Source organism: Pseudonaja textilis, chromosome 13, assembly GCF_049901715.1.
Source record: "Pseudonaja textilis isolate UNSWEBS1 chromosome 13, rPseTex1.2, whole genome shotgun sequence".
NCBI lineage: Eukaryota > Metazoa > Chordata > Lepidosauria > Squamata > Elapidae > Pseudonaja > Pseudonaja textilis.
In genome coordinates, this window is record NC_142002.1 from 6,106,678 (window position 1) to 6,133,189 (window position 26,512).

The 26,512-nt window shown below is 42.5% G+C and overlaps 1 protein-coding gene across 1 annotated transcript; it reads right to left on the reverse strand.

Moving 5' to 3' along the window:
- Nucleotides 1–440: 440 nt before the first annotated feature.
- On the reverse strand, nucleotides 441–26,151 carry FAM174B (family with sequence similarity 174 member B). The gene is made up of 2 exons (XM_026709437.2): nucleotides 25,644–26,151; nucleotides 441–576 (listed from the first exon to the last, which is right to left on the reverse strand). Exons 1-2 carry the CDS (start codon nucleotides 26,009–26,011, stop codon nucleotides 441–443), a joined length of 504 nt encoding a protein of 167 aa, XP_026565222.2. The 5' UTR covers nucleotides 26,012–26,151.
- Nucleotides 26,152–26,512: the final 361 nt, after the last annotated feature.

Here is a 26,512-nt window from a genome sequence, read left to right on the forward strand (position 1 = left end):
GAAAAGAAGGACTGGATGACAATTATAGCAATCTTCCTATATTTGAGGGGCTGCCACACAGAAGAGGGAGTCAAGCTATTCTCCAAAGCGCCTGGAGGCAAGACAAGAAGCAATGGATGAAAACTTATGCAGGAAGAAGCAACCTAAAAAGAAGGAGAAATTTCGTGGCAATGAGAACAATTCATCAGTGGAACGGCTTGCCTTCAAAAGTTGTGGATGCTCCATCACTGGATATTCTTAAGAGGAGATCAGACAACCACTTATCTGGGTTGGTATACATAACTGATCCTACCCTGATGCCCATCATGGAGCCTTACAGTGAATCAGATTCAAAGGGCATCTCTTTAAAGCAGCCGTGTCTTTCCTTGGGATCATATAATAGCCCCAAAATGAAGCACCCCCAATAATCTTCAGGCTTGCGTGTCCATCCTTCTTTCTCCCTACCTATATTTTATATCAAACACTGTGGCATCTTCATCTTCATCATCCTCTTCATTTAAGGGAGCCATTTCCACCCTTTCTGCTGGAGTCGTGATAATATCATATTTGCGGGTTTTTTTGTTCCTCTTCTTAGACCTAAAAGGGAAAGAAGAAAAGATTTCAGATGGCTCACCCCAGAAAGGTTCCCAGTAACATGGCAGGATAAAAAATATAAAATTGATACAATAGAGAAAGCGCATCAATTTCACGAACAATATCTGGGACCTGAGGAAGAACGTGAAAGTGGAGAATATTTAAATACAAGAAGTCTGGAAGAACAACTCTCCGAAGAGAAAGAACTTGCACCACAGTCAGAATCTCAGAAACTTAGAGAAGATGAGGACAACAGACCAAGTACAAAAGAACCCAGAACAAGGAAAGAAACAAAAAACGGTCTACACAGACAGTAATATGAGCAGAGAAATCACCTTATTTTCAGTCAATATCAATGGTTTAAACTCAACATTAAAAAGAAAACAGTCATGTGAAAAACTTAAAAAACAAAATGCAGACATAACTTGTATACAAGAAGTACACATCATAGATAAACAGGAAATTTGGGAAAAATGTACCAATTTGGGAAAAATGTATTGGGCTCTTTCAAATCAAAGAAAAAGGGATATCGTAGTATCTATAAAAGATTGGCTGCAACACAAACAAGTACCGTGTTTCTCCAACAATACGACCTCCCCCAATAGGAAGACCCAGCATGTTTTCTAGGCATAAAATGAAATTAAGCCCCTCCCCCCAAATTTAGGCCTATTTTAAAACATGCAAAATGGGGGGAAGGGCAGGGGGACTTGCCATTAGGAGCGCCCCACGGGCAGCAATTCCTCACCACCAGCTGCTCCTAATGGGCGATCATGGCAGAGCGTGGAGAGCTCCCTACTCCTGCCAAGCATCTTTGCGCCAGACCCAAGACCTTCAGTGCCTGCCACTGTTGATTTCCCTTCTGCCCATGCCGCCGCCACATTTGGAGCTGCCACTTCCACGTTTGGAGCACCACTGCTGTTTGGAGCACCGCTGCCGTTTGGAGCTGCCGCTTCTGCATTTGGAGCTGCCGCTGCGTTTGGAGCTGCCACTTCCGCGTTTGGAACACCACCGCTTCTTGGAGCACTGCCGCTGTTTGGAGTTGCCATGTCCACATTTGGAGCTGCCGCCACATTTGGAGCTGCCGCTTCCGCGTTTGGAGCACTGCCGCTGTTTGGAGCATCACCACCATTTAGAGCGCCGCCACCACTCCAAACATGGAAGTGGCAGCTCCAAACGTGACGGCAGCACTCCAAATGGCAGCGGCACTCCAGACACGGAAGCGGCAGCTCCAAACGTGGTGGCGGAATGGGCAGAAGGGAAAGCAACAGCAGTGGGTGCCAAAGGTCTTGGGTCTGCAGCAAAGGTGTTTGGTGAGAGTAGGGAGCTCTCTGCGCTTCGCTATGATCACCCGTTAGGAGCGGCTGGTGGCAAGGCTGCCCACAGGGCGCTCTAGATGAGGATGCAAGGGGGGGAATTAAGTCACCCCCAAAAAGACGGCCTAGCCATTTTTTCGGGGCTCAAAAAAATATAAGACCCAGCCTTATTTTATGAGAAACACGGTACATAAGGATGATGAAGGGAGAATGTTATTTATAGAAATAATATTAAACCAGAAAAAGATTTTGTTAGGTACAGTATATGCCCCGAATGTAAATCAAAAAGAATTCTATAATAAACTCCATCACAAGATAGTAGAAAATGAATATACAAGTGTAAGTATTGTAGGAGACTTAAATGCTGTTTCAGACAAGGACAAAGACTATAAAAGCTCCAATAAATAAATAAATAAATAAAAGGAGACTATTCCCATCTTCTTTTAATAACTTGGTGAGGGAATTAAACTTGAAGGATCTGTGGAAAGAACTATATCCAACCAAAAAGCAATATATTTTCTTTTCCAATCCCCATCATTCTTGGTCTAGAATAGATCAGAATTGGATGGACCCAGGCTTAATGGAAAACAATGAAAATATAGAGATTTTGCCAAGTGTATGGGCTGATCATAACCCTATTCAAATTAAGTGGAAAGGAAAGAGAATGGTTGGAAGATGGACATTTAATAATAGTATACTAAAAGATAACGAATATATTGAAATGGTGAGAAAAGAATTGAAAATATTTCTTGAAATAAATAAGAGAGAGTATACATCCCTTCAAAATCTCTGGGATACAACAGGGACACTTCCGGTTGTCGGCTTTGCTGACAGCAGGGATTCGCCTTCTCTGCGATTCCTGCTGTGCTAGCCGCCTTGGTGCCTCCGATCCTGACGGATTTGGAGGCTAAGGCTGCCCTGTTGGGGCAGCTGATGATAGGGGATCCGGACGGGGGTGAGGGCATCGCAAACCCCCAGCCGGCAATAACCCCTTTTCTCAAGACGGTTCCAGCGGTGGTCTTTTTATGGCCACCATAAAGAAGCCGGCAATTGGATAAAGAGTGCGCAGGAGGGAGAAGGAGTTTTCTTTTTTTTTAAAGAAAGTTTTTCTTGGTCGAACTGGGACCTTAAGGATATATTTAACACCTGGGAAAGTAATGACTTGGAAGCTATTGTTCCCGATTGATGTTTTCAGCTGCGAAGAAAAGTGATGAAAAGGGGAAGTTACTCTCCCTCCCTATGGAATTAACAAATGGACAAGGAAACCAGCCTTTTGGTAGAAGGTAAAACCTAAACTCCTTTGTTATAAGTGGGAAGGGAGAGGCTTGGGAAAACAAATTTTTACTCTAAGACTTTGCTGGAGGAGATGCCTTGAAGATAAAGAGAATTTTCTTTCCCTAATTTGACTTCACCCCTAGAAGAGAAACTGTAAAAAGAAGAAGCTTCTACTCTGCCTGGACTGTTTGATGACTGTGGGACTTTGGGACTTTTGGGAACTGTTTTAAGCCTTGAAATAACTGATTGGTTTAAGAAGAGGATACAGAAAGAGAAGAAGAAACTTTAAAATGGCTTTATCTCTTGATGAACTAAAAAAACAATATCTAAAAACAAAGAAAGAAGGCAAAGATGTTATGGGAGAAGCCCTTTGTTTCCTAGATATGGCGCTTGCTATGTGTCAGCAAATTAAACAACAGCTGGAAGAAACTGAGGAAGAAGAAGCCATTTTTAATGAACTAAACGGTGTGACTAAGAAAGAAAGGAGAAAGAGAGGAGCGAAAAGGAAGGACTTAAGAAATAAAAAAATATTTATGCAAGAGAAAAAGAAGATGCAAAAACAACAGAATGCTAGAAAGCAAAAGGAAAGAGGAATGCAGAAAGGGAAATTAAGAAGGCAGAGGTTTTGAGAGGAGGGGTAAAAGTTTAGGCGGGCTAAGAAGGAAAGGGAAAAGGGAAAAAGTTACAAAGGTATAAGACAAGATGGAGAAAAGGAAACTTTTTCAGGGATAATGGGTAATATATGGGTTTTTTTAAAAAGGGGGATTCTGCAAAGTACACATGAGTATTGTAATAGTGGTATTTGTATTATAAGTAGAAAACCAGAACTTTTTAAGATCTAATAAAAGGCTAAAATATCAAGGTATAACTTTAAAAGGTTTAATAATGAATGATAATAAGTTTTAATAAAATACTAAATGGAATGTTTAAAATATTAGTTTGAATATAGAGTTTAATGGATTAATGTGTTGATTGTTATGGATTTATTATTGTAGTATTGGTTTTTGAAATAGTAGAATGTACTAAGAAGAATCTGATTGGGATTTAGGTGTTATTTTAAATTTTAACTTAGGGGAATGATAGAAAGGCATCATACTCCGATTAGTGATTCCAGGGGAAACTATTCTTTCTTAAATTGGAAATGAGACAGATGTAAATGGAGAAATGGACAAAAGATATTAAAATATTTTTTTTAAAAAAAGCAAGATTAAATATATAAAACAGAATTAAGATGAGGCAAAAGTGGAGAGGAGTTATATAATAGATATAGAATGGTAAATAAGATGGGTAATGGTATATAAGAAAAGCGTGAATACAACTGAGTCCATACAAAAAGAGGTAATCTGGGGCCAAGTTACTTTCTAGAAGAAAGCTTTATGTTTTTTATGTCTGTGTTTTATGTGTGTGTGTTTAATTAAGAATTAAATAATAAAATCTCGGAAGAAGACTAGATGAGAATAATTATAAACAAGCCAGAGGGAAATATAAAGTTGATGACTGGATAGCAGATAAATCAGAAAGGAAATATGATTGAATAATGATTAAAGAGAAACAATGTGGAATTTGGTAAAGGGAATTTACGTGTTTATATGGAAATGGGATAAATTATAAGTATGTGATATAAAGCAATATGTTACCTGCCTTGTAAGGATCTACAATGGAAAGAGGTTTTATGTTTTTAATGTTTAATGATGTTTTGTGTCTTTGTTTGTAAAATCAATAAAACTTGTTTAAAAAAAAAAATCTCTGGGATACAACAAAAGCCTACATGAGAGGTTTAACTATTGGCTATATTATTAAAAAGAATAAAGAAAAAAGGCAACAACAAAATGTGTGGAGAGAGAAACTTAAAGACTTAGAACTAAGTAGACAAATTGATTTGAATAATCAAAACACTAGTAAAGAAATCGATATGGTAAAACATAAGATAAATTTAAGTATGCAGGAAGACCTGGCCCGAAAAATTAAATTAGCAAAACAAAACTATTTTGAAAATGCAAACAAGCCAGGGAAATGGTTAATATAAAATAAAATAAAATAAAATAAAATAAGAAAAAGAACAAGGAAAAAGAACTACTGTAGCTCTCCAAGACCAAGAAGGGAAAGTATGTACCTAGGCTAAGGAAAAGAAAGATATTGCCAAAGACTTTTTTACAAATCTATACAATCAAGAAGAAGTACCAGAAGAACTTATTAATCAATATTTGAGGGAAAAAAATTTACCGGAAATTATGTATGAAGAGAAATATATTTTAAATAATAAAATATCCACAGAAGAAATTAGAAAGGCAATTGGAGCCCAAAAACTAAATAAAATCCCGGGCCCGGATGGAATTCTGTCTGAATTCTATAAGGAGTTTCAAGAGTTATTGGAGGAGTTAATGACAGGCCTATATAATGAAGCCTTCGATAGTGCTAATATACTAAAGTCATGGACCGAAGCATATATAATCCTTATTCACAAAGAGCAATCAGACCCACAAAAAATTCAAAATTATAGGCCAATATCACTTTTAAACGTAGATTACAAGATTTTGGCCACAATATTGGTGGAAAGATTAAACAAAATATTAAGTAGGATTATTCATACTGACCAGAATGGGTTTCTGCCATATAGACAAATGAAGATAAATACAAGAATAATTATGGATGTATGAAGTACACACAACTAAAACAATGGCACTGATGTTTTTAGACGCTCAGAAGGTGTTTGACAATTTGAATTGGAATTTTCTTATTAAACAACTGACAGGCATGAAATTTGGTGAAATTTTTTTAGTATTTATTAAAACAATATATAATACCCAAACCGCAAAAATACTAATAAATGGGGAAAATATAGATAATATAAGAATAAATAAGGGTGTAAGACAAGGATGCTCCTTGGCTTCCCTACTTTATATATTAGCAGAAGAGACACTACTGGTACAAATCCAACAAAATCAAGAAATCAAGGAGTTAAAAGTTAAAAAAGAGGAGTACAAACTTCAAGCATTTGTTGACAATATGTCATTTACAGTGGAAGATCCCCTGGAAATGACACCTATTTTGATGAAAGAAATAGAACAATATGGAAAGGTGGCAGGGTTAAAAATTAATAAAGAAAAAACAAAAGTGATAACAAAAAACTGTACAAATGAACAAAAGGAAGAACTAACAAAGAGATTAAGGATACAGGTGGTAAATAAAGTAAAATATCTGGGTATATGGCTGACAGCTAGGTGCTCATCAATTAGAAAAGTTAACTACGATAAATTAACAATCCAAATATTTAAAGACTTAGAAAATTGGGCTAAATTACAAATAACTCTTTTAGGCCGTATTGCAAAAGTAAAAACAAATATTTTGCCAAAATTGTTGTTCTTATTTCAGACGGTGCCAGTCAAGTTGGAAAAAAGCTTTTTATCCAAATTTATATGGCAGGGAGAAAAACCCAGAATAAAATATAAATTATTACAGGATGATAGAAAGAAAGGAGGCTTTGGTCTTCCAGATTTCAAAACATACTACTATGCTGCAATAGCAACCTGGCTCAAAGACTGGGTTAATTTGATAAATAAAAGGATCTTAACATTAGAGGGCTTTGATCGCCAACTTGGATGGCACACATTTATGTGGGATAGAAAGAGTGAACACCACTTGTACTTTCAAAGGCATCATATAAGGAGTGTGTTACTAACTATTTGGGAAAAGTTTAAGAAAGTACGTTACTGCAAGGTCCCACTGTGGTTATCTACAATGGAGGCAGTTACACATCCAGATGTTTTAGATGTTGATAATATTGTAAGATATAAAGATCTGTTACATCAAACCGGAGAGTTAAAGGGTGGGAATCAAATACAAATTCAAGAAAAAGAGATAGCATGTGCAGATACAAATGCATTACAAAAAAAAAAAAAGAACAATTTGATTTTAACATGACCTACCAAGAATTAGATAAAATCTGGCATGGAGAGGAAAGGAAGTTGATTAATAAAATATATAAATACCTATTGGATTATAAATTAAAAGAAGAAACAGTCAAGGAGTGTATGATAATTTGGGCAAAAAATATGGGCCACAGTATTGAATTAGACAAGTGGGAACATAGTTGGGAAATAAATTATAAATTAACTATGTCAGCCTCGTACAAAGAGAATCTCTATAAAATGGTGTATCGTTGGCACTTGCCACCCGTGAGACTGGTTAAGATGTTCTAAACATGTGCTACTATTGGAAGTGTAACTGCATCCAGGGCACATACTTCCATATGTGGTGGACATGTCCATATGCTCAGAAGTTTTGGAAAAATATCAAAAATTGGATTCTAAATATAACTAAACAAGAAGTAAAACTTGAACCTGAAACCTTTTTGCTGGGTATGATAGACTCAAAAATAGAAAAAAAACATCCAAATTTAATCTTGCACATTATAACGGCAGCCAGAATAAGTTATGCTCAAAATTGGAAACTGTCTATCATCCCTTCAGAAGAGATGGTTATTAAAAAAATTCACGAATGTGCAGAGATGGACAGTTAAACCAAATTACTAAAAAACAACAAAGATAGTGAATACTACAAAGTTTGGAACTGTTGGTACAAATGGTTAAAGAAAAAGCAACATTTGACAACTGAATAAGTTATGAAACTATGAAGGACATGCGTTTAATCATAAAGTATTCTGTGAAATTAAAACATTAAAAGAACGAGGAAGGTATTGTAGCAAGGTAGATCACGTCAATGTTATGGAGTAAAAGAAAAAAAGAAAAGAAAAATGTAACCGATGTTCAATACCTGCTGGAAAATGTGTATACATATTTGTTTATATGTTGGTTTTTTTCTTTTTAAATGTTTTAAATATACGAAACTTAAATAAACTTTATTGTAAACTTTATTTTTTTAAAAAGAAAAGATTTTAGATATTGTACGATACCAATGTCTGTTCAGAAAGATTGCAACCACCTCTTCAGTACCACCAAGGTGCTCCAAGCTCTCAACAACCATTTGGTTGGAGATGATATTTGGGGTGGGGTAAGGAGAAGAATCACAGACTTTAGGACTTCCTGGCTTAAGACCATATGATTTACTCACTTAAACATTTTGGCCACACCCAAAATGAACAAACTGGTTTCTCTTTATCAACACATATGATCCTAGGAAAGGTCAGTTGTTTCATTTCTAAGCTGGCAATTAAAGAAACTCTCTTAAAACAGTGAGTTGGGACATAAAACATTTGTTGGATTTGCCCTAACACACCATTGATAAACCAGACAAGCTGGGTTTTCCTAACATTATAAGCCAAAACCAATCAAAGTTATCCAAGCTTGTCATGTTGCTTGTGCACGCAACTCTAAGTTAGCTGGCTCATTAAATGCGGTACAATATCAGCACACAGCCAATGCCTGCTTTACGTTCTTACTCTTTGACAACAACAGCTTAAGAGGAGCAATATTCACTTTTCCTTCCCTTCCTTGTACATCCAGTATCTGTGGCCCTGTATCTTATTCAGCTGAGGAATCCAGCTCTTGTAATTCACGTTTATGACTGTTTAGAGTAAAATCTATTTCATGAGCCTAATTAAAAGCACGTGGCTTTATTTTTTCTGGAGAACAAAGCCACGATGCTTGGAGAAATATGTATATGTGTTCTACCCTGTCCAAATCCTGCCCACCCACCCACCCCAAAAAACCCTGGAGCCATCACATTACATCAGTTTAGGAATGAAATTGCCTGTGATTAAACAGCTTGTACTCTATCAGTTGAACTGTCATTTGAATGAGCTTGTTAGATGCAAACAGCATAATGAGCTATTAAAAACCAATACAGGCTGGCAGGTGTTTAGAAAATGTTCTCAAGATTACGCTATTTATTTTAGAAAACATCCCCAGCTTCTAGTTCAAGTTTCACCATCAATAACATTAATTAAAATCACCCCTCTGTGTCTTTATTATAGATTTATTTCACGTCCCCTCAGTTTTGCCTTGTTCTTGCCAACATGATACAGGCCTCCTTATCACAAAGACTTTGGCTCTGTTGAAAGCAGATTTATACCTCTTGAAAGAAAACAATGCTTTCTGGACCTGAATCTCCCCCAGAGGCAGGATCACACAACCCTTTCTTGGTGTATGGGACCCTTGGTTCTCTCTGAGTTTGGTGGGTTTCTTTGTAGACGTTTCATTACCAAACTAGGTAATATCGTCAGTGCTGAGTAGGTGGTTGCTCTTATTTTATACACTAGTGGTTGTCTTGCCTATGTTGGTAGGAGTATACTTGATGGCTCCTTTCTTTTTTCTTTTTTTCTTTTTAAACAAAATTTTATTAAGTAAATTTTTAAAAACATTGGACGTGGTATGATTGTCCCGACAATCCTGTTTGTCATACATATTATGGCATAGGCTACATATTTTATATACCTATCTACATTTATATCTGTACATTTATGCAATAGTTTCCAATTCTAATCATCCATTCTGCCAACCCTATTCTCTTTTGATTCTAGATCCTTCCTTTTTTTCCCACCATTGATAAAATTTATCCCATACTTTATAATATTCTATCTCATCTTTATCTTTCATCTCTAAAGTTAATTTATCCATCTCAGCGCATGTCCACCATTTTCATCGGGAATTACTTTGTCTTTCCACTTTTGAGCAAAGGTTAGTCTTGCTGCCATAATCACATGTATTATTAAATAGATCTCTTCTTTATTGTATTTTTTTGTTATAATTCCAAGAAGGAAAAATTCTGGTTTATATTCCACTTTATGCCCTACCATCTCCTCAAGCCAGTTGGTGGCTCCTTTCTTGATGGGCTTCATTGCACCTTATATATTCTCCCCAAGTATAATGGTTGCTTAATAAGGTAAGGTTTATGATTCACCTGTCCAGTCATGTCTAATTCTAGGGCATGGGTCTGCAACCTTAAGCACTCAAAGAGCCATTTAGACCTGTTTCCCACAGAAAAGAAAATACCAGGAGCCACAAAACCTGAGTGGGTGTGGGCAACTCAATGTCACTCCCACCCAGTCACATGACACACACCCCAGCCATGCCTAGGGGCTGATGCTAACAACCATGTAGCCTGCATGTTCCAGGCTCCCATGGCTGAGAAGTTCTTAGCCCATAATTTACAAACACTAAAGTCAATCCCACAATTTTTCCATTCCTGCACATTTAAAAGGTGTTTTTAAGAGGGTAATTCTATATCATCTCCTCTTTCTCACCTCCTCTTTGGCACTTCTCCATGTTCAATTTCGCTAACCGATTTCAACTTTTTTTATTTATTTAGGATATGGCAGCTACAGAGGCTGTGCAATCACTGATATACAAATTTAGTTTAAATAAAGCATGTGGACAGAGATGAGATGAGATGAGATGAGATGAGATGAGATGAGATGAGATGAGATGAGATGAGTGGATGGATGGATGATGGATGGATGGATGGGTGGATGGATGGATGGATGATGGATGGAGATGATAGATGACAGACAGACAGATGAGACAATACAATATATGAGATAATATATTAAATTAAGATAAAACCACAATAAAATCACCATAATATGGATCCATAGAATTACAATGGAATAGATGTTATAATTCTGTATCTAAGGAAGCTAACCATCTCACTGCTTCTGGTGAGGTCATCTCAGGTGCCTTGAAATTTCCTGAGGAGACAAACTCCTTAAACTCACCAATCTTAACTGACCGTGTATCACACTCAGTTTCACAATTCCTTATAGTCAGGCTGCACCAGAGGAAGCATGAATCTTCCAGCTTTGAGTTTTCTCTGCTTTACACGTACCATCTTCCACTACTAAAATGAGCATCAAATGAGCATTTGAAATATGTTCTATTCAGCAGCCCAAAGGGTGCCCAAGGTACATTGTAAAAGTTCCTCCTGGGGGAACAATGGGTTTTGGAAAGAAAGCAATTCCAGAAGACCTCAGAAGAGATTGGCAATCCAAGTATTCCTTGTTCTGATGAAATACTGAATCATTCCTGGGGTGCGTGGATCCTTTCTTTGTGCACCTTGCATTGTCCGGTGCAAAAATCTAGCCAGAATTCCTAGCCAGCATTGTAAAAAGAGTACATCTGGAAGACATAACGCTGTAGAAGTTGGGCCAGTTAGAAACGGGAACTTTCAATCCTTTTGCAGACAGTATTAATCTCAGATGGCTTTTTGTTTAAAGTGGAGATGTGATAACACTCCTATTGATTTTTGAGGACATTATTACTGATGCAACCTTTGTTCTGGGCTTATTTAAACATCTGGCACTCGGCACCTGTGGCTTGCCTTTGTGAATTTCAAATATTTACTCAACTTAACCCGGGTTGACTCACTGCCAAGGAATCAGGTTGCCAACACCCCTTCACAGTCATTTTTGTGGTGGCTTAACAGTCCACTTTTGAAGGACAGAATCATCAGAAACTAATTTCTGCAGGTGGTTAAATGCACAGAGCAAGTCCCAAGATACATTTATTTCCTGCCTATTCACTATCATCATCATCATCATCTTTTTTTTTTTTTGAAAACATCATCATCATCTTTTAATGACCCCATGAACTCTTGCGGGGTGGAGTTTGGGCAATTGAATGAAGCAAGCAGAGCATTTTACTGGCCGGATACCCTTCCTGTCGCCAATGTTGAGGTTTTTTTCCAGCAGATACATCCTCATTGTGCCCAGAGAGAGAAATATCTGCCGCTACCTAGGATTGAACTCACAGCCTCCTGATTGTGAGGTGAGAGCTCCCCATCTAAGGCCACTGCACCACTCTACCCTGCCAATTCACTAGGGTGAGATTAATATGGTGGGATAGTTACAGTGCACTGGTAAGCCCATACTTGGAATACTGGCTCCAGTTTGGGTCAAGATGATACAAAAAAGATGTTGAGACTCTAGAAAGAGTGCAGAGAACAGCAACAGCAATGATAACAGACCTGGAGATTAAACCATACAATGAATGGTTAAGGAAATTAGGTATGTCCAGTTTAACGAAGAGAGAGAGGACATGAAAGCTGTCTTCTGATATCTAAGAGGCTGTCAAAAGGAAATGGTCAACGTATTCTCCAAAGCAGTGGTCGCGAACTAGTGGGCCGGGGACCACTGGTGGTCCGCGAGAAAATTTTGGTGGTCCTCAGAGAAATGTCACCCCCAAAGCATCCCCCTCAAAGCAATTAATTCAGGCTGTGCATGAACACAAGGCTGCACTAGCCACATGGCCCGTGGGAACACAAGGGTTGTGTCGCTTGCATTGCAAACAACATGAGGTAGTGGCGGGAGGGGGGGAACTTGCCCCACTCACCCCCTGCGCCTGGCCTGGCCACCAGGCTGCTTCTTTCCGCTTCTTTCTTCTTCTGCTTTTGGCTGCAAGGAAAGCAGCAAAAGTCTTTCTTTCTCTCCCCCAAACTCCACCAGAAATGAGTCTTTGGGACCCTGCAAGGCATCTTGCTCCAAGAGGCTGTGCTGGCACAACAAGTCTCACAAATACTCATTTCTGGCGACATTTGGGGAAGAGAAAGAAAGACTTCTGCTGCTTCTGCTGCTTTCCTTGCATGATGCCAAAAGTCTCTCTCTCTCTCTCTCTCTTTCTCTTTTTCTCTCTCTCTCTTCCACCAACGTCAGCAAGCCACTGTCAGTCAAAATTCATATTAGTGGTCCACGGGATTTAAAATTACGAGTTTGGTGGTCCCTGGGGTCCAAAAGGTTGGCAACTCCTGCTCCAAAGCACCTGAAAGCAGGACAAGAAGCAACAGAAATTAATCAAGGCAACAGCCAACCTAGAAACTGAGGAATAATTTCCATTAATCAGTGGAATGACTTGTCTCCAGAAGTTGTGGGTGCTTCATCATTGAAGGTTTTTAAGAAGAGATTGGACAACCATTTGTCAGAAATGCTATAGGGTTGCCCTGCCTGAGCAGGGAGTTGGACTAGAAGACCTCCAAGGTCCCTTCCAACTCTGTTATTTTGTTATTCTGATGGTTTCTGAGGGAAGTGAGTTTCCACCTTTCCTGATATCCTTGCTCCTCTGCTTTTAATAGAGTGTGGGCAAATCAGATTAACCGTGTAAGGAAAGGTTTATCAAACTGCCATTCTGACAGCTTTACCTGCTCAATTCTTGTCTCAGACTTATGTTTTAAGGTGGGGGCAAGGTAGCTAGTCAAAAAGTTGGAAGGAAGTTGTTTCAAAGAAAACAAAACTAAGAAGCTCAAACAGATTTGGCTCTCCTGTTTTGACCCTGTACTTCCACATCCTATAGGTTATCCTGTCACAAGGAAGCCTCCTCCAACTTTGCTGGAAACAATGGGGATTGTATCATGGCCACATTTCCTGTGCTATAAAGGCAAACAATCCTTTTGGATCAGCAGGCAGAAAAGAACTTGGGAGTGTATAATGTGTTTGTCCTGAAGGACACACTCCCACTTATAACAAACTTTGGAAGTTGACCTTCATTGTCACCTGTTCCATTCACTTCCTCACACATCCCACTCACCCTGTGCTCTCCCCTTGTTCTTGGGTGGAACTGGGGTCTACCTCCACCCAGTGCTTGGCTAGCACTGAACCTTAGTTACTTCACCATTTTCTAAGAAAGTCACCTAGGTGTAATCAGGTCTAAAGGATTTTTTTGGAAATCTTCTTCTTCTTCTTCTTCTTCTTCTTCTTCTTCTTCTTCTTCTTCTTCTTCTTCTTCTTCTTCTTCTTCTTCTTCTTCTTCTTCCTCCTCCTCCCCCTTCTTCTTCCTCTTCCTCCTTCCATAAATAAGCCAAACTGCTGCTGGAAAGCCTACACACATGCAGTTGGAATCTTGCTAGTAAGACTAAGGCCATGCAATCAAAAGCATGAACATGTTTTTTTTTTTGGGGGGGGGGTTCATTTTAAAATGCAGTTGAGGCCATTGGCAGGAGAGCCATGAACCAACCTTCTGCCGCTCCAGCTGCTTTGGGAAAGTGCATCGGCACATGGCAAGCAGCTGAGTTTCCTCATCTGAGCATTGGCTTCAACCAGTTAGGCAGGCTGGACTGGGAGGCAGGCTGGTCTGGAAGAGAGGGACCTGGTGAATGTCAAAGTGAGCACCCATAGCTGAGAGTGGGGTTGGACTGAGATCTTGCTGGTGCAGACCCAACCTTTGAATCCCTACACATAGAAGCTCTTTCTCAAATTGGGAGCCTGCCTTGAAATCAAGCACAGGGCTTGCTCAGTGCTGGGTGTCAACTCGTAAAGCATTCCTATGCCTGTTTTAGAGTTGCCATAAACAAAGGGAGGAAAGGAAATCTGAAGGAACAGGGCGGCTTAAAACCAGAAGTATATTCCACACTTTTCTTACAAAGATTGTAACTAAGCTACTGGATCTTCTGCCCATGAAAATCCTTAATTGGAGAACGTGATTGATGATACCCGCCCGTGAATGTGCTTCATTGGAGAATCTGATTTATGGAGGGGGGGGGAAAGAAGGGAGTGGGGAAAGAGGGTCACAGGTGACTGTAAATTACATCTGCCAGAGTTGGTTTCATACAGGCTAATGCCGGACATGTTGCTCCTAATAAATCTTCTGGATTCTTTTGAAGCTTGCCTCAAGGCTCATGATTTAATTAGGGCAATCGCTGGAATCCTGACAGTGGGTTCGACTGAGCCAGCTTATAAGCCTGGTAAAATCGAATAATCAATCAATGTTGTGGAAGGCAAACCTGGGTTCCAATGGCGCTGTCACTGCGACCGTCATAAATATGAACCAGTTGCCAAGTGTCTGAATTTTGATCGTGTGACTGTGGAGATGCTGCCATGGTTGTTAAGTGCGAAAAATAGTCATAAGTCACTTTCTTCAACTTTGAATAGTCACTAAATGAACTGCTGTAAGTTGAGGACTGTTCAGAGTATTGCAGCATAAATTCCGCTCCAGAAGTAAACACAGATAGCTGAGGCTTCATTTAACTTCTTTAAAAACACATACAGTAAATTTTACAATACCAGTTGTAGATTTCTCAAACACGGAGCAAACTCAAACAGAAGCAGACATGTTACAGGTTCAAAGCAGAGCTCTAGTTTTCAGCAAGCAAGTTAGTTTCTCTTTCGCTCTAGAGCTGAGCACAGAACAGAGATAAACCATGCCCAGATTCTCTCTTAAATTTCAGCCCGCGTTGGCTGACTTCGTTATTAATCTCTATTCCAGTTCATGAATATACTCTGACAAGGACTAGCTGTACTATTCCAGCAAATGGCTGTCCCAGTCTCTTCTTAAAAGCCTCCAGTGATGGAGCTCCCACAACTTCCTCCTTCCATTTCCCCACCCTCCAGAGTCAGAGCTAAAGAAGCTTCTTGGATGAGAAGCAAAACATCTTCAAAGAAAAAACAAGTCCAGTTGCCTCTTGAAAAAGCACCTTTGGGACAATTTCTGGAGGTCAGTCATTCAACTGATTCATTGTCCTAACTGTCAGGAAATTTCTCCTTATTTCGAAGTTGGTTGATTTGTTTCCTCGACTCATTTCCCTCCATTGCTTCTTTTTTTTTCGCCAGTAATTTTTATTGTTCTTTTTCACCTTTTACACATCTTAACGTTAATATTAATAGTACTGTGCCATCATTATTATATAAACCAATCTCGTATAAATATCTACATTTATATACATTCACATATGTTTATCTATAATTTTCTTATCTCTGTTATCCTTATTTCTATTGTACAATCATTTACACCAATTGTCCCAAATTTCATAATACTCCAACTTTTCTTTATCTCTTAATTTTAACATCAATTTATCAATTTCAGCACAATCTACAACTTTTTGAATTACTAATTCCTCTGGGGAATTAGTAATTCTCTGTAATATTTTGTTTCCAACATTGTGCGAATACTATCCTTGTTGCTGTCCATATATGTAATAAAATATTTTTTTTTCTATATTTCCCTTTAATTATTCCCAACAAGAACAATTCCGGTGTAAACTGTATCTGATCTTCCACTATTTCTTGTCACCAACTCCATATTTTAGTCCAGTACTTTTTCCTTGGTTCGTTTCCCTCCATTGCTTCTTGTTCCACCTACAGAACCTCGCAGTAACAGCACATGAAGGAGCTGCATGCAAAAGCTGTGAGAGGAGCATATGTGGGCTGCTGTCCTTCCGATTTTGTAAATATTATTATTTTTTGCTTCATTTTAAAATGCAGTTGAGGCCGTTTGCAGGAGAGCCACAAACCAACCTTCCACCACTCCAGCTGCTTTGGTGAAAGTGCACCGTCACATGGCCAGCAGCTGAGTTTCCTCATCTGAGAATTGGCTTCAACCAGTTAGTTCTGCAGGCTGATCTTGAGCTGGAGATCTATTTTTAGACAAGTAGCCTAAAGCAGAAAAGGATCAATGCTCAACCCCCCCACATTCAACAACAGATCCAAACACTAGTCCTCTCTTGGAGGCCAGCTGACAATAGTGTTTCTAGGATTTCTAGGATCCTGAAAATTGCAGGATGGTGCTAGTTTTTGCCCAGGGACAAGATGACAACAGATGAACAGAGTTGGAAGGGACCTTGTAGGTCATTTAGTCCAACCCACCACCCAAGTAGGAGACCCTACACCATTTCTGACAGTCTCTACTTGAAAGCCTCCAGTGATGAAGCTCCCACAACTTCTGAAGGCAACTTCTGTTCCTTCAATTGGTTGTTCTCACTGTCAGAAAATTCTTCCTTATTTCCAGTTGAATCTCCCCTTGACCACTTTTCATCCATTATTCCTTGTCTGGCCTTCAAGTGCTTTGGAAAATAGCTTGACCCCTTCCTCCTCTCTGTGGCAGCCCCTCAAATATTGGAAGATGCTCTCATGTCTCCCTGGTCCTTCTCTTCACTAGACTAGCCTAGTTCCTGTAACCTTTCTTCAAATGAGGGGCTGATCAGAAGATGCTTCAAACAAAGCTGCAGGCAGACTTGTTTGTTGGTTGGTTTTTAAACATTCAGTTGTGTCCGACTCACGGTGACCTTGTAGGCAAGTGCCCTCCGTGCAACCCTGACAATCAGAGCCTCTTTCAATTGTTGTGTGTTCAACTTTGCGTCAGATCTGATGTTATCGCGCCAGCCCCTTCTTCTTTGTCCGCTAACCATTCCTAGCATCGTTTCCTTCTCTGATGAATTCAAACCAGGCAGGAGAGGGGATAAAATGTTACCAGTGAGAATGACCAAGGCAGAATATGCTTCTTAAAATATTCCAAGCTGTTCTACAAAGCTGACTGTCAAAAAAGTAGAAAGATAGGAAGTAACATTGCTTTTTTTAAGCCCGAGGCAAAACGAACAACAAACACGACAAGAAGTAATGGCTACTACAGCGGAAAGATTTTGAAGATGAGGGAGAAAGAGAGGAAGAGAAGAGAAAATCCTTCTGCAACCTTGATAACCAAATGGATTATTTTAAACCGGACACATTTTTTTCAGCCTGTCCACCTTGCTGGGAAGTTTTTACTGTGTAGAAAAACAGAAGGAAAGAGTACAAACTACAGAATGGAATGGAACAGAAGACAATAACAGAGTTGGAAGGGACCTTGGAGGTCTTCTAGTCCAACCCCCTGCCTAGGCAGGAAACCCTACACCACTTCAGACAAATGGTTATCTAATCTCTTCTTAAAAACTTCCCGCACTGGAGCATTTACAACTTCTGGAGACAAGCTGTTCCACTGATTAATTGTTCTCATGGTCAGGAAATTCCTCCTTAGTTCTAAGTTGCTTCTCTCCTTGATTAGTTTCCACCCTTTGCTTCTTGTCCTGCCTTCAGGTGCTTTGGAGAATAGCTTGACTGCTTCTTCTCTGTGGCAACCTCTGAGATATCAGAACACTGCTATCAATGTCACCCACTCCTCCTCCTTTTCATTAAACTAGACAGACCCAGTTCCAGCAACCATTCTTCATGTCTCAGCCTCCACTCTCCTAATCATCTTTGTTGCTCTTTTCTGCGCTCTTTCTAGAGTCTCAACATCGTTGTGGCAACCAAAACTAGATGCAGAATTCCAAGTGTGGCCTTACCAAGGCTTGTTTGAGGAAAGACAGGACATGCTTCTATTACATCATACACAATTAAACAAGCTGCAATACAGTTAGTCGTTAAATTACAACTATTCCTTTAGCAGCTGTTCGAAGTTACAAGAGCCCTGAAAAAAGTGACTTACAATTGGTCCTCACACTTCCCCATCCCCATGGTCACATGATCCCCATGGTCACATGGTCAAAATTCAGACACTTGTGTTTATAACGGTTGCAGAGTTCTGAAGTCATGTGATCACCATTGGTGACCCTCCCCCCCAACAAAGCCAGAAGTGGAGGGAGCTGGACTCACTGAATAAACCCATACTTCACTTAACAACCTTGGCAGAAGGGTTGTAAAATTGGGCCCAACTTACAATTTCTAAGCATGTCATGTGCCCCTCCCTGCGTTCCTGGGTCCTTTATTTTTTTGCTTTTCCCCAAATGCTGCTTGGTGCAAAAGGAAGAAAATTAGGCTAACCCCCTCCTAGGAAAACAGATCTGCTTGCATAACTTGTGGCTGCAGTTCAGCCACCCGCCTTGCGAATAAACCACCCCAAATTTTGTTGGGAAATCAACAAGAAGTTGTTGTTTTTTTTCCAGAAGGAACAACAGACTACCTGGATGCCAAGACAGATTGTTTTGCAAGAACTTAAGCCCCTCAGGAACCACGAAGCGCTTGTAATAATAATCAGCAATAGCAAGTCAGGTAATCCTTGATTTAGGACCACAAGGGATTGTAGGATGTTACACTCACCTCTCTCCTAGAACAATGAAATATCCCAGGACAGTGGTCTCCAACTGGTGGGCTGGGAACCACTGGTGGTCCATGAGAAAATGTGGGTAGTCCGCAGAGAAATGTCACCCCCAAAGCAATCAATCCAGGCTGTGTGGGAACACAAGGCTGCGCTGCCCACATGGCCCGTGGGAACACAAGGCTTGCGTCGCTTGCATTGCGAATAACACAAGGTAGTGAGGGGGAGGGGGAAAGGGTGGAGGGAGGGAACTTGTCCCACGCACCCCACGCGCCTGGCCTGCCACTGGGCTGCTTCTTTCCGCTTCTGTCTTCTTCAGCTTTTGGCTGCATGCAAGAAAAGCAGCCAAAGTCTTTCTTTCTCTCCCCCAAACTCTACCAGAAATGAGTCTTTGGGACCCTGCAAAGCCTCCTGCTCCAAGAGGCTGTGCTGTCAAAGACTCATTTCTGGTGGAGTTTGGGGGAGAGAAAGAAAGACTTCTGCTGCTTCTGCTGCTTTCCTTGCATGAAGCCCAAAGTCTTTGTCCACCTGTCCCCAACTTGGAAGCAAACTCAGAATACCCTCACCCCCATTTGCTATCTGTCTATCACCTCCCTCTGTCTCCCTGTCTCTCCATGTCTCTGTCTGTCTCTTTGTCTGTCTATCTGTCTCTCTGTCTCTCTGTCTCTCTCTCTCTCTCTCTCTCTGAGAACAGAGCTGAAGCTGGTATCCTGCAATCCCAAATCAAGAATGATCGATCGGTAGAAAAACGGGTTGGGGAATTTTCCTGCAGACTTTTTTAGGGGATTTTTCCAGGGTCTCTGGTCGGCGGGATTTAAAATTATGAATTTGGTGGTTCCTGAGGTCCAAAAGGTTGGCGATCCCTGTCCTAGCAAATATTAAAAAGGCAGAATATTTCCCTTAAAAAGAGTAGAAATTCAGAAGCAGAAATTCATCTCAGAAGTATAAACTCAGCCCCCCCGACCTTTGCTAATGGGCCATTACTCTGGCCTAGGCCAGCTTATTTTACATAACAAAGATCTCCAGGTAGAGTTATAGGAATTGCCTAAAGCCCTTTCATTACATCATCATCCAGCAAGGCTCAACCAAGCCTGGAACTCAAGACAGCCTACAGAGTTTCCCCTGCATGGCCCCATGGGAGTCTGACAACCAATCAGAATACAAACTCAAATTCAAATCCCAACACAGGGTATATAAGGGACTCTGAGCATCTTGGCCCAACCTTCTTTTCCTCCACCCAACACCTTGAAGCATGTGATCGTCCTTTTCACTTTGGAGCTCCAAGCCAGGTGGTCCTGTCCATCATTAAACCATCTTTCCAAACAAGCCTCCATGTTTCCCCACTTGGAACTGAACCCAGAAGGATATTTCTTCCAACAGAAGCCCACATTTTCTCTCGTTGAGGGAGACATTTGTGAAATGATTTGTGTGACCCATTTTACGATTTTTCTTGCCACCGTGGTTAAGTGAATCGCTGCAGTTGATAAGTTAGTCACCTGGTTGTTAAGTGAATCCGGCTTTCCCCCATTGACTCTGCTTGTCAGAAGGTCGCAAAAGGGGATCACGTGATCCCAACCGTCATAAAATATAAGTCAGCTGCCAAACATCTGAATTTGATCGCATGACTATGGGAACACGGCAGTGGTTGTAAGGGTTGAAAGGAGTCACAAGTCACTTTTTCCAGTGCCGTTGTAACTTTGAACGGTAACTCAATGAACTGTTGTATGTCGAAGGCTACCTGTAATTAATTTCTGTCAGATAAAGGAGAACTCAGCTACAAGCTAGGTAATTTCTTCCTTCTTATACCTGGCCATCAGGGGTGGGATACGACAGGGTTAACTACTGGTTCGGGATTTTCGAGCTTCTCTGCAGGCTGTGAGCTGCGCGCCTGTAAATCGTCATCAGCACGCTGCGTGCCGAGAAACAGCCTTTGAAACTGTGCCTCGTTCGGCAGCTAAGGTTGAAAAAGCAGGAAATAAAGGTCAGGTAAGAGCCCGGGTGGGCAGGTGGGCAAAAACATCAGCAGACATAGAACCGGTTCTATGCCTGCTGCTCTTCAGAGCTACCGGTTCTACAGAGGTGGACAGAACCGGTAGAAACCCACCCCTGCTGGCCATCCTGAAAATGGAACAAAACCAGGGGTGGTCTGCTGGGGTTCAGGAGAGCCCCTAGCTAAGATTCTGTGCAGTTCAGAGAACCCCCAAATTTCACTCCTGTCTGTCCCTGCCCACCCCTCCCCTCCCAGGAGTCCCCATGCGACCCATTTTGGATGCAGCGAAGTGCAGGGCGCACATGGAGACTCGGGGAGGGCAAAAAACAGGCCTCCCGGAAGCTCAGGAAGGCCGGAAATGGGCCCGTTTCCAGCTTCCAGAGAGCCTCCGGAGCCCGGGGAGGCTGTTTTCGCCCTCCTGGAGGCTCAAGGAAAGCCTCCAGAGCCTAGGAAGGGCAAAAACGCCCCGCCCCCCGCCATAGTGCAGGAGGCTGACTAGGCCAGGCGCACCGTGGCCACGCCCACCCAGCAACCAGGCAGAGAACCCTATGCTAAGATTTTTGAAACCCAGCCCCGGACATAAATATTACAACTCTACGCTTATCTACCTGGGTATAAATTCTAAATAAAACAAATGACCACACACAGACACACAAACACACTACAACAAGAACAAAGAACATAGAACAAAGAATGACAGGGTCGGAAGGGACCTTAGAGGTCTTCTAGTCCAACTTCGTGATCAAGCAGGAGACTTTATCCTATTCTGGACAAAATGGCTGTTCACTCTCCTCTTAAAATCCTCCAGCGATGGAGAATATTTCACTTCTGGGTTACCTTGTCCTTTTTTCCTCCCCGGTCCAACCTGACACGTGAATGAATCAGAACGGGAAAAACAGGTTTTCAGAGATCTATCGAGGCTTTTCAACATGCTTATTTGACTTCTGCCAGAAGCACCCAGTTTATTCCTCCGAAAAATTTCCTCAATCCAAAAACCAGTTTCCCCTAAAGCTCTGCCTACCCAAAAACCTTCTGTTCAGGAAAGACGTAGGAGATATTTCCAGATAGATTTCCAAAAGAGATGAGAGCGGCTTCCTGTAAACAAGAAATTTAATACCCCAGAAGCCAACCAAGGCTGATGTGACCTTTTCCCATTCATTACCTCTTCAAGCCTCAGAGCCTACGTCCGTCAGTCAGTGGTAGCCCGTGCCCGTTTGCAGGGAGAAAGCCACACGAACAGTTCCTGATTCTAACACGTTCACACCAGGAAACTAACCCGGTTATGCAGTCAACCCGTATTATAAACTGATCAAAATAGGAATAACCTAATCGAAACACGTAATAAACTAATCAAAAGCATTGGGTGTTCAGAATTCTTAAATCTACAAAGGAACAAACGGCAGCTTGTAATCCATCTGGTGAAGCATGCTGTGTGAACCCTGAAACTTACATATCAGGCAGTCCTCGAATTCATTTAGTGACATTTATTTACGATGGCCCTGAAAAAAAGTGACTTACGACCATTTTTCACACTTATGACCATTGCAGCACCGTTGTAGTCACGCAATCAAAATTTAGACGCTTGGCAACTGACTCATATTTATGACGCTTGCAATGTCCTGGGGATCTTCTGACAAGCAAAGTCAATGGGGAAACCAGATTTTCTTAACAACCATGTCACTAACTTAACCACCACACTTAACAAATGTGACAAGAAAGGTCATAAAATGAGGCATTTCACTTAGCAGCAGAAATGTTAGGCTCAATTGTGGTCATAAGTCCAGGACTACCTGTATTCCCATTTAAAAGATTCAGGTCAGAAAGAGCTGTGAAAAACTACTTTGGCCACTTGGGAGCAAATATTGCCAGTCCTGGTTTTACACAGCTAACGCACCTGACTTGCCTTTAATCATCCCGATTTGGGGAAAATCTATGTAACCCCTTATCAAAACAGCTTCCCTTATGTGCAGCCAGAATCTGAAAGTAACATTTAACACAGCACACGACTTAAGCAAAATGGTTCGGCTGAGATCTGCATATGTGGGACTGATTGGGGTAGACTGCAGGGTTTGACACCGAAAGATAATTTTATTATCAGCGTTTATCTATATGATAAATTATTGTATTCCATTCCAATTTCATTTTAAATTGTACTTTATCCAATTCCATTTTACATTGCTTTTATCAACTTTTAGTAATAATTTGTTTCTGCACTTCGAGATGGCCCAGGGGCTAATCAAATCAATCAATACATGTAAAATGTAAGCGTAACCCACAATGTAAATGCTTCGAACGGAAGCGGTGAAAGCTGGAAGCTGTTAGGCAGCTGATGTAAACAGCCTTTGTCAATTGACATCTTGCAGATGTGCTGGGATAAGAACTCCCAGAATCCCAAGCTTTGGTGACAAGGGGAGGTCGACAACTGCTGTCCCAGCACATTGGAGACTGCCAGGTGGCAGAAGGTGGGATTAAGACGTGCTTTCATAGAGAGACTTTAAGCAGGGGGCTTATACAGGTAGTTCTTGACTTATGGCTGGTTGCTAAGCAACTGTTCAAACAACAGACACTGCCCCCCCCCCCCAAAAAGCTACCTATGACCTGACTTTGAAACTACAAGGATACTCCTGCAGTCCTGTTATCCCATTGACAACTGGCTCAGCATCCTGCAGGCACCTGGCTGATTTTTGAGGGGTTATTATTATTTGCCAATTTCCAGTGTTTACTTCCATTGTCAGGCAAAATATGCCCCCTGGATAAAATGGGGGCATATTTGCTTAGCAACCACACTCTGTTCGCTTAGCAACCATCACAAAAAGGCATAAAATCAGATCCAGTCCGATGGTGACTTGCTTAATGATTGCAATGACTTATGGCTGCAACGCCAGGCTCAATTACCATATATACTACCGGTATGTGATTCCCTTTTTAAATATACACTCACACACACCTTTAACTCTGTATTGATTTCTGGTAACTGCTTTCATCAGTCCCTGCAGCTTTTATTGGCAAGATTTTTGGAGTAGCCTTTGCTACTTGCATTGCCTTCTTCTTCCTAGGACCAAGAACCGGTCCAGCACCACCTAGCTGGCTTTGTGCTCAAGGTGAAACTAGAATTCACCATCACCTGATTTCTAGCCTAGTGCCTTAACCACAATACTACGCTGGTTCCAGCTACAAGGAACGAGTTTGTCGTGCAGTTGAATAGAGAAGACGACTAAATAAAAGCAAGGATTGGTGCCCTGGTGGCTGTCAGAGCAATCCCGAACTCAGCACTTGAAAATTTAACCCTTCTTGCCATTTGCATCACCAACATCTTCCTAGAGCCGTGGTGGCGCAGTGGTTAGAGTGCAGTACTGCAGGCTACTTCTGCTGACTGCCAGCTGCCTGCAATTTGGCAGTTCAAATCTCACCAGACTCAAGATTGACGCAGCCTCTCATCCTTCCAAATTGGGTAAAATTAGGACCCAGATTGTTGGGGGCAATAGGCTGACTCTGTAAACTGCTTAGAGAGGGCTGGAAAAGCACTGTGAAGTGGTATATAAGTCTTAGGGCTCTTCCTTCCTCCTCCCCCCCTCCATTCCTTCCTTCCTTCCCAGTGGTGGTTAGAATGCAGTATTGCAAGCTAACTCTGCCCACTGTCAGCACTTCAATCCTGACTGGCTCAAGGTTGACTCAGCCTTCCATCCTTCCGAGGACCCAGATGGTTGAGGGCGATGGGCTGACTCTGTAAACTGCTTAGAGAGGCCTGGAAAGCACCGTGAATCAGTATATAAGTCTAAGTGCTATGGCTATTGCTATCCGTTAGCTCAGGTCCCCGTTAATATCGAGCCGCAAAAGTCCCGAAGTGTTTCTTCCCTTACAGAAAAATATCCTGTTCAGAGGGGAAGTAAGGAGGTTTTTCCTTCCTGAAAAGTCACATTTTGTTCATGAGTGCTGTGCCTGCGGTGGGGGAGGGCTCAACCACTCCATTGTGCTTGAGCCTGGGCGAAGCAGCTCCGTTTTAATCCAGAAAGCCTTGCTTTAAATCTCACCATGAAACCCTCGGCTGTTGGCAGCTGTTCTCAAGCCTCTTCATAAGCAAGAAAGGGAGAATAATCTGCAGCATGCGAAGTTCCCCCTTCTGAATTTTGCAGAGGGGGTGGGAAGCCCCTCTCAAAAAGAATGAAATATTTCCGATTTAGGCCCATGCCAACAGAACAAAGCAAGGTTAAAAAGTCAGGATAAGGGAAAGGCACAGGCTTAAGGTCTTCTTAAGCGACGGCTCTTTTAGGTTCTCAAGCCTCTTATGTCAAGAAGATATACCAGCCTGCCTTATAAGAATGGACAGCGTTATTAGACAGCATTAGACAGTAGTATATTGGGGGGCATGAGAAAAATAATTCCTTACATAAGAATTCCATATCATCCTTACAGCCCAGATGGGCCTCAATGCAAAGAGGCAGGCTGAGAATATTCAAACACAAACTGGCTTTAATCCTTATTTCTTCTCCGCCAGGAAGGCGGAGGAACCCCTTGGCCTCTCTTGCCAGGTTGTGGTGGGGTTTAGGAAGGTAAGGGATGGGCAGCGCTTCTAACCCACCCACCCACCCACCCAGCCACTGCAACAGGATAAAAGCCCACCTCCCCTTCACCTGCCCCTTCACCTGCCCCCCAGGATCGGGGTGGGCTAGAGGGCCTGGGAAAGGGCTCGGCTGCTTTAGGGGCCCAGGAGCGGAAGGTTGGCGGGGAGTGTGGGACCCTCGCGCCCCTTCCTCCCGCCCGCACCTGAGGACGCGGAAGAGCAGGCAGGCCATCAGACAGGCGCTGGCCGCGCAGGCTCCGACGACAGCGGCCTTGAGCGCCGGCAGGTCGCGCAGCATCTCCAGGACCGGGTTGCGCTGCTGGGCACCGCCGCCGCCGCCGCTGTGATTCCCGGCGGAAGGCGGCGGAGGCGGCGGCGTCGAGGCGGCGGCGGCCACTTTCTGGGGCTCGCGGGAGTCGCCCTGACTGGGGCTGCGGCTGCTGCTGCTGCTGGCGTTCCTGGAAGCGGCGGCGGCGGCGAGAGGGAGGGAGGCGGGCAGCGGGGCCAGGGCGAGCAAGGCGGCGGGCAGGATGGCGAGCAGGAGACAGGCTCGCTCAGCCGGCCGCTGCATGGTGGGTGCCGGGCAGGGAGGGCGCGCGCGATCCGCGCGCGAGAGGATCGCGGGGGCTTCTTCTTCCTCCTCTTCCTCCTCCTTCTTCCCACCTGCCAAGGCAGCGCTCTCCGCTTCGGTTCCTGCGCTCCGAGCCGGATCAGCCGAGCGAGCGAGCGAGCGAGCGGCGGGGGAGGAGCTGAGCTTCAGTGGGGAAGGGAAAGGAAAGGAAAGGAAGGGGAGGGAGGGAACGGTGGGTAGGCAGCAGCTGGCCCGGGGCCGGGCCTCGGCAGCGGCAGGCAGGCAGGCAGGCTGGCGGTGACAGCTGCTCCGAAGGCTCCCTAGCCTCTGGCCCCGTGCAGAAAGCCTCTGCGCTTCCAATAAGGGAGGAGATTTGTAGCTCGGGGTTGCAATGAGCGCTGCTCGGGGTTGCAATGAGCGCTACTCGGGGTTGCAATGAGCGCGCTCTGGGCTTGCTTGTTTTCCGTGCAGACGTGCCACGCTTCCTCTGACGGCGTTACT

Coding starts and splice junctions, on each gene's coding strand:
- FAM174B (XM_026709437.2), bottom strand. CDS start 26,011: ATGCAGCGGCCGGCTGAGCGAGCCTGTCTCCTGCTCGCCATCCTGCCC. Junction 577..25,643: donor CTGCTCTTCCGCGTCCTCAG/GTGCGGGCGGGA, acceptor TTTCCCTTTTAG/GTCTAAGAAGAGGAACAAAA.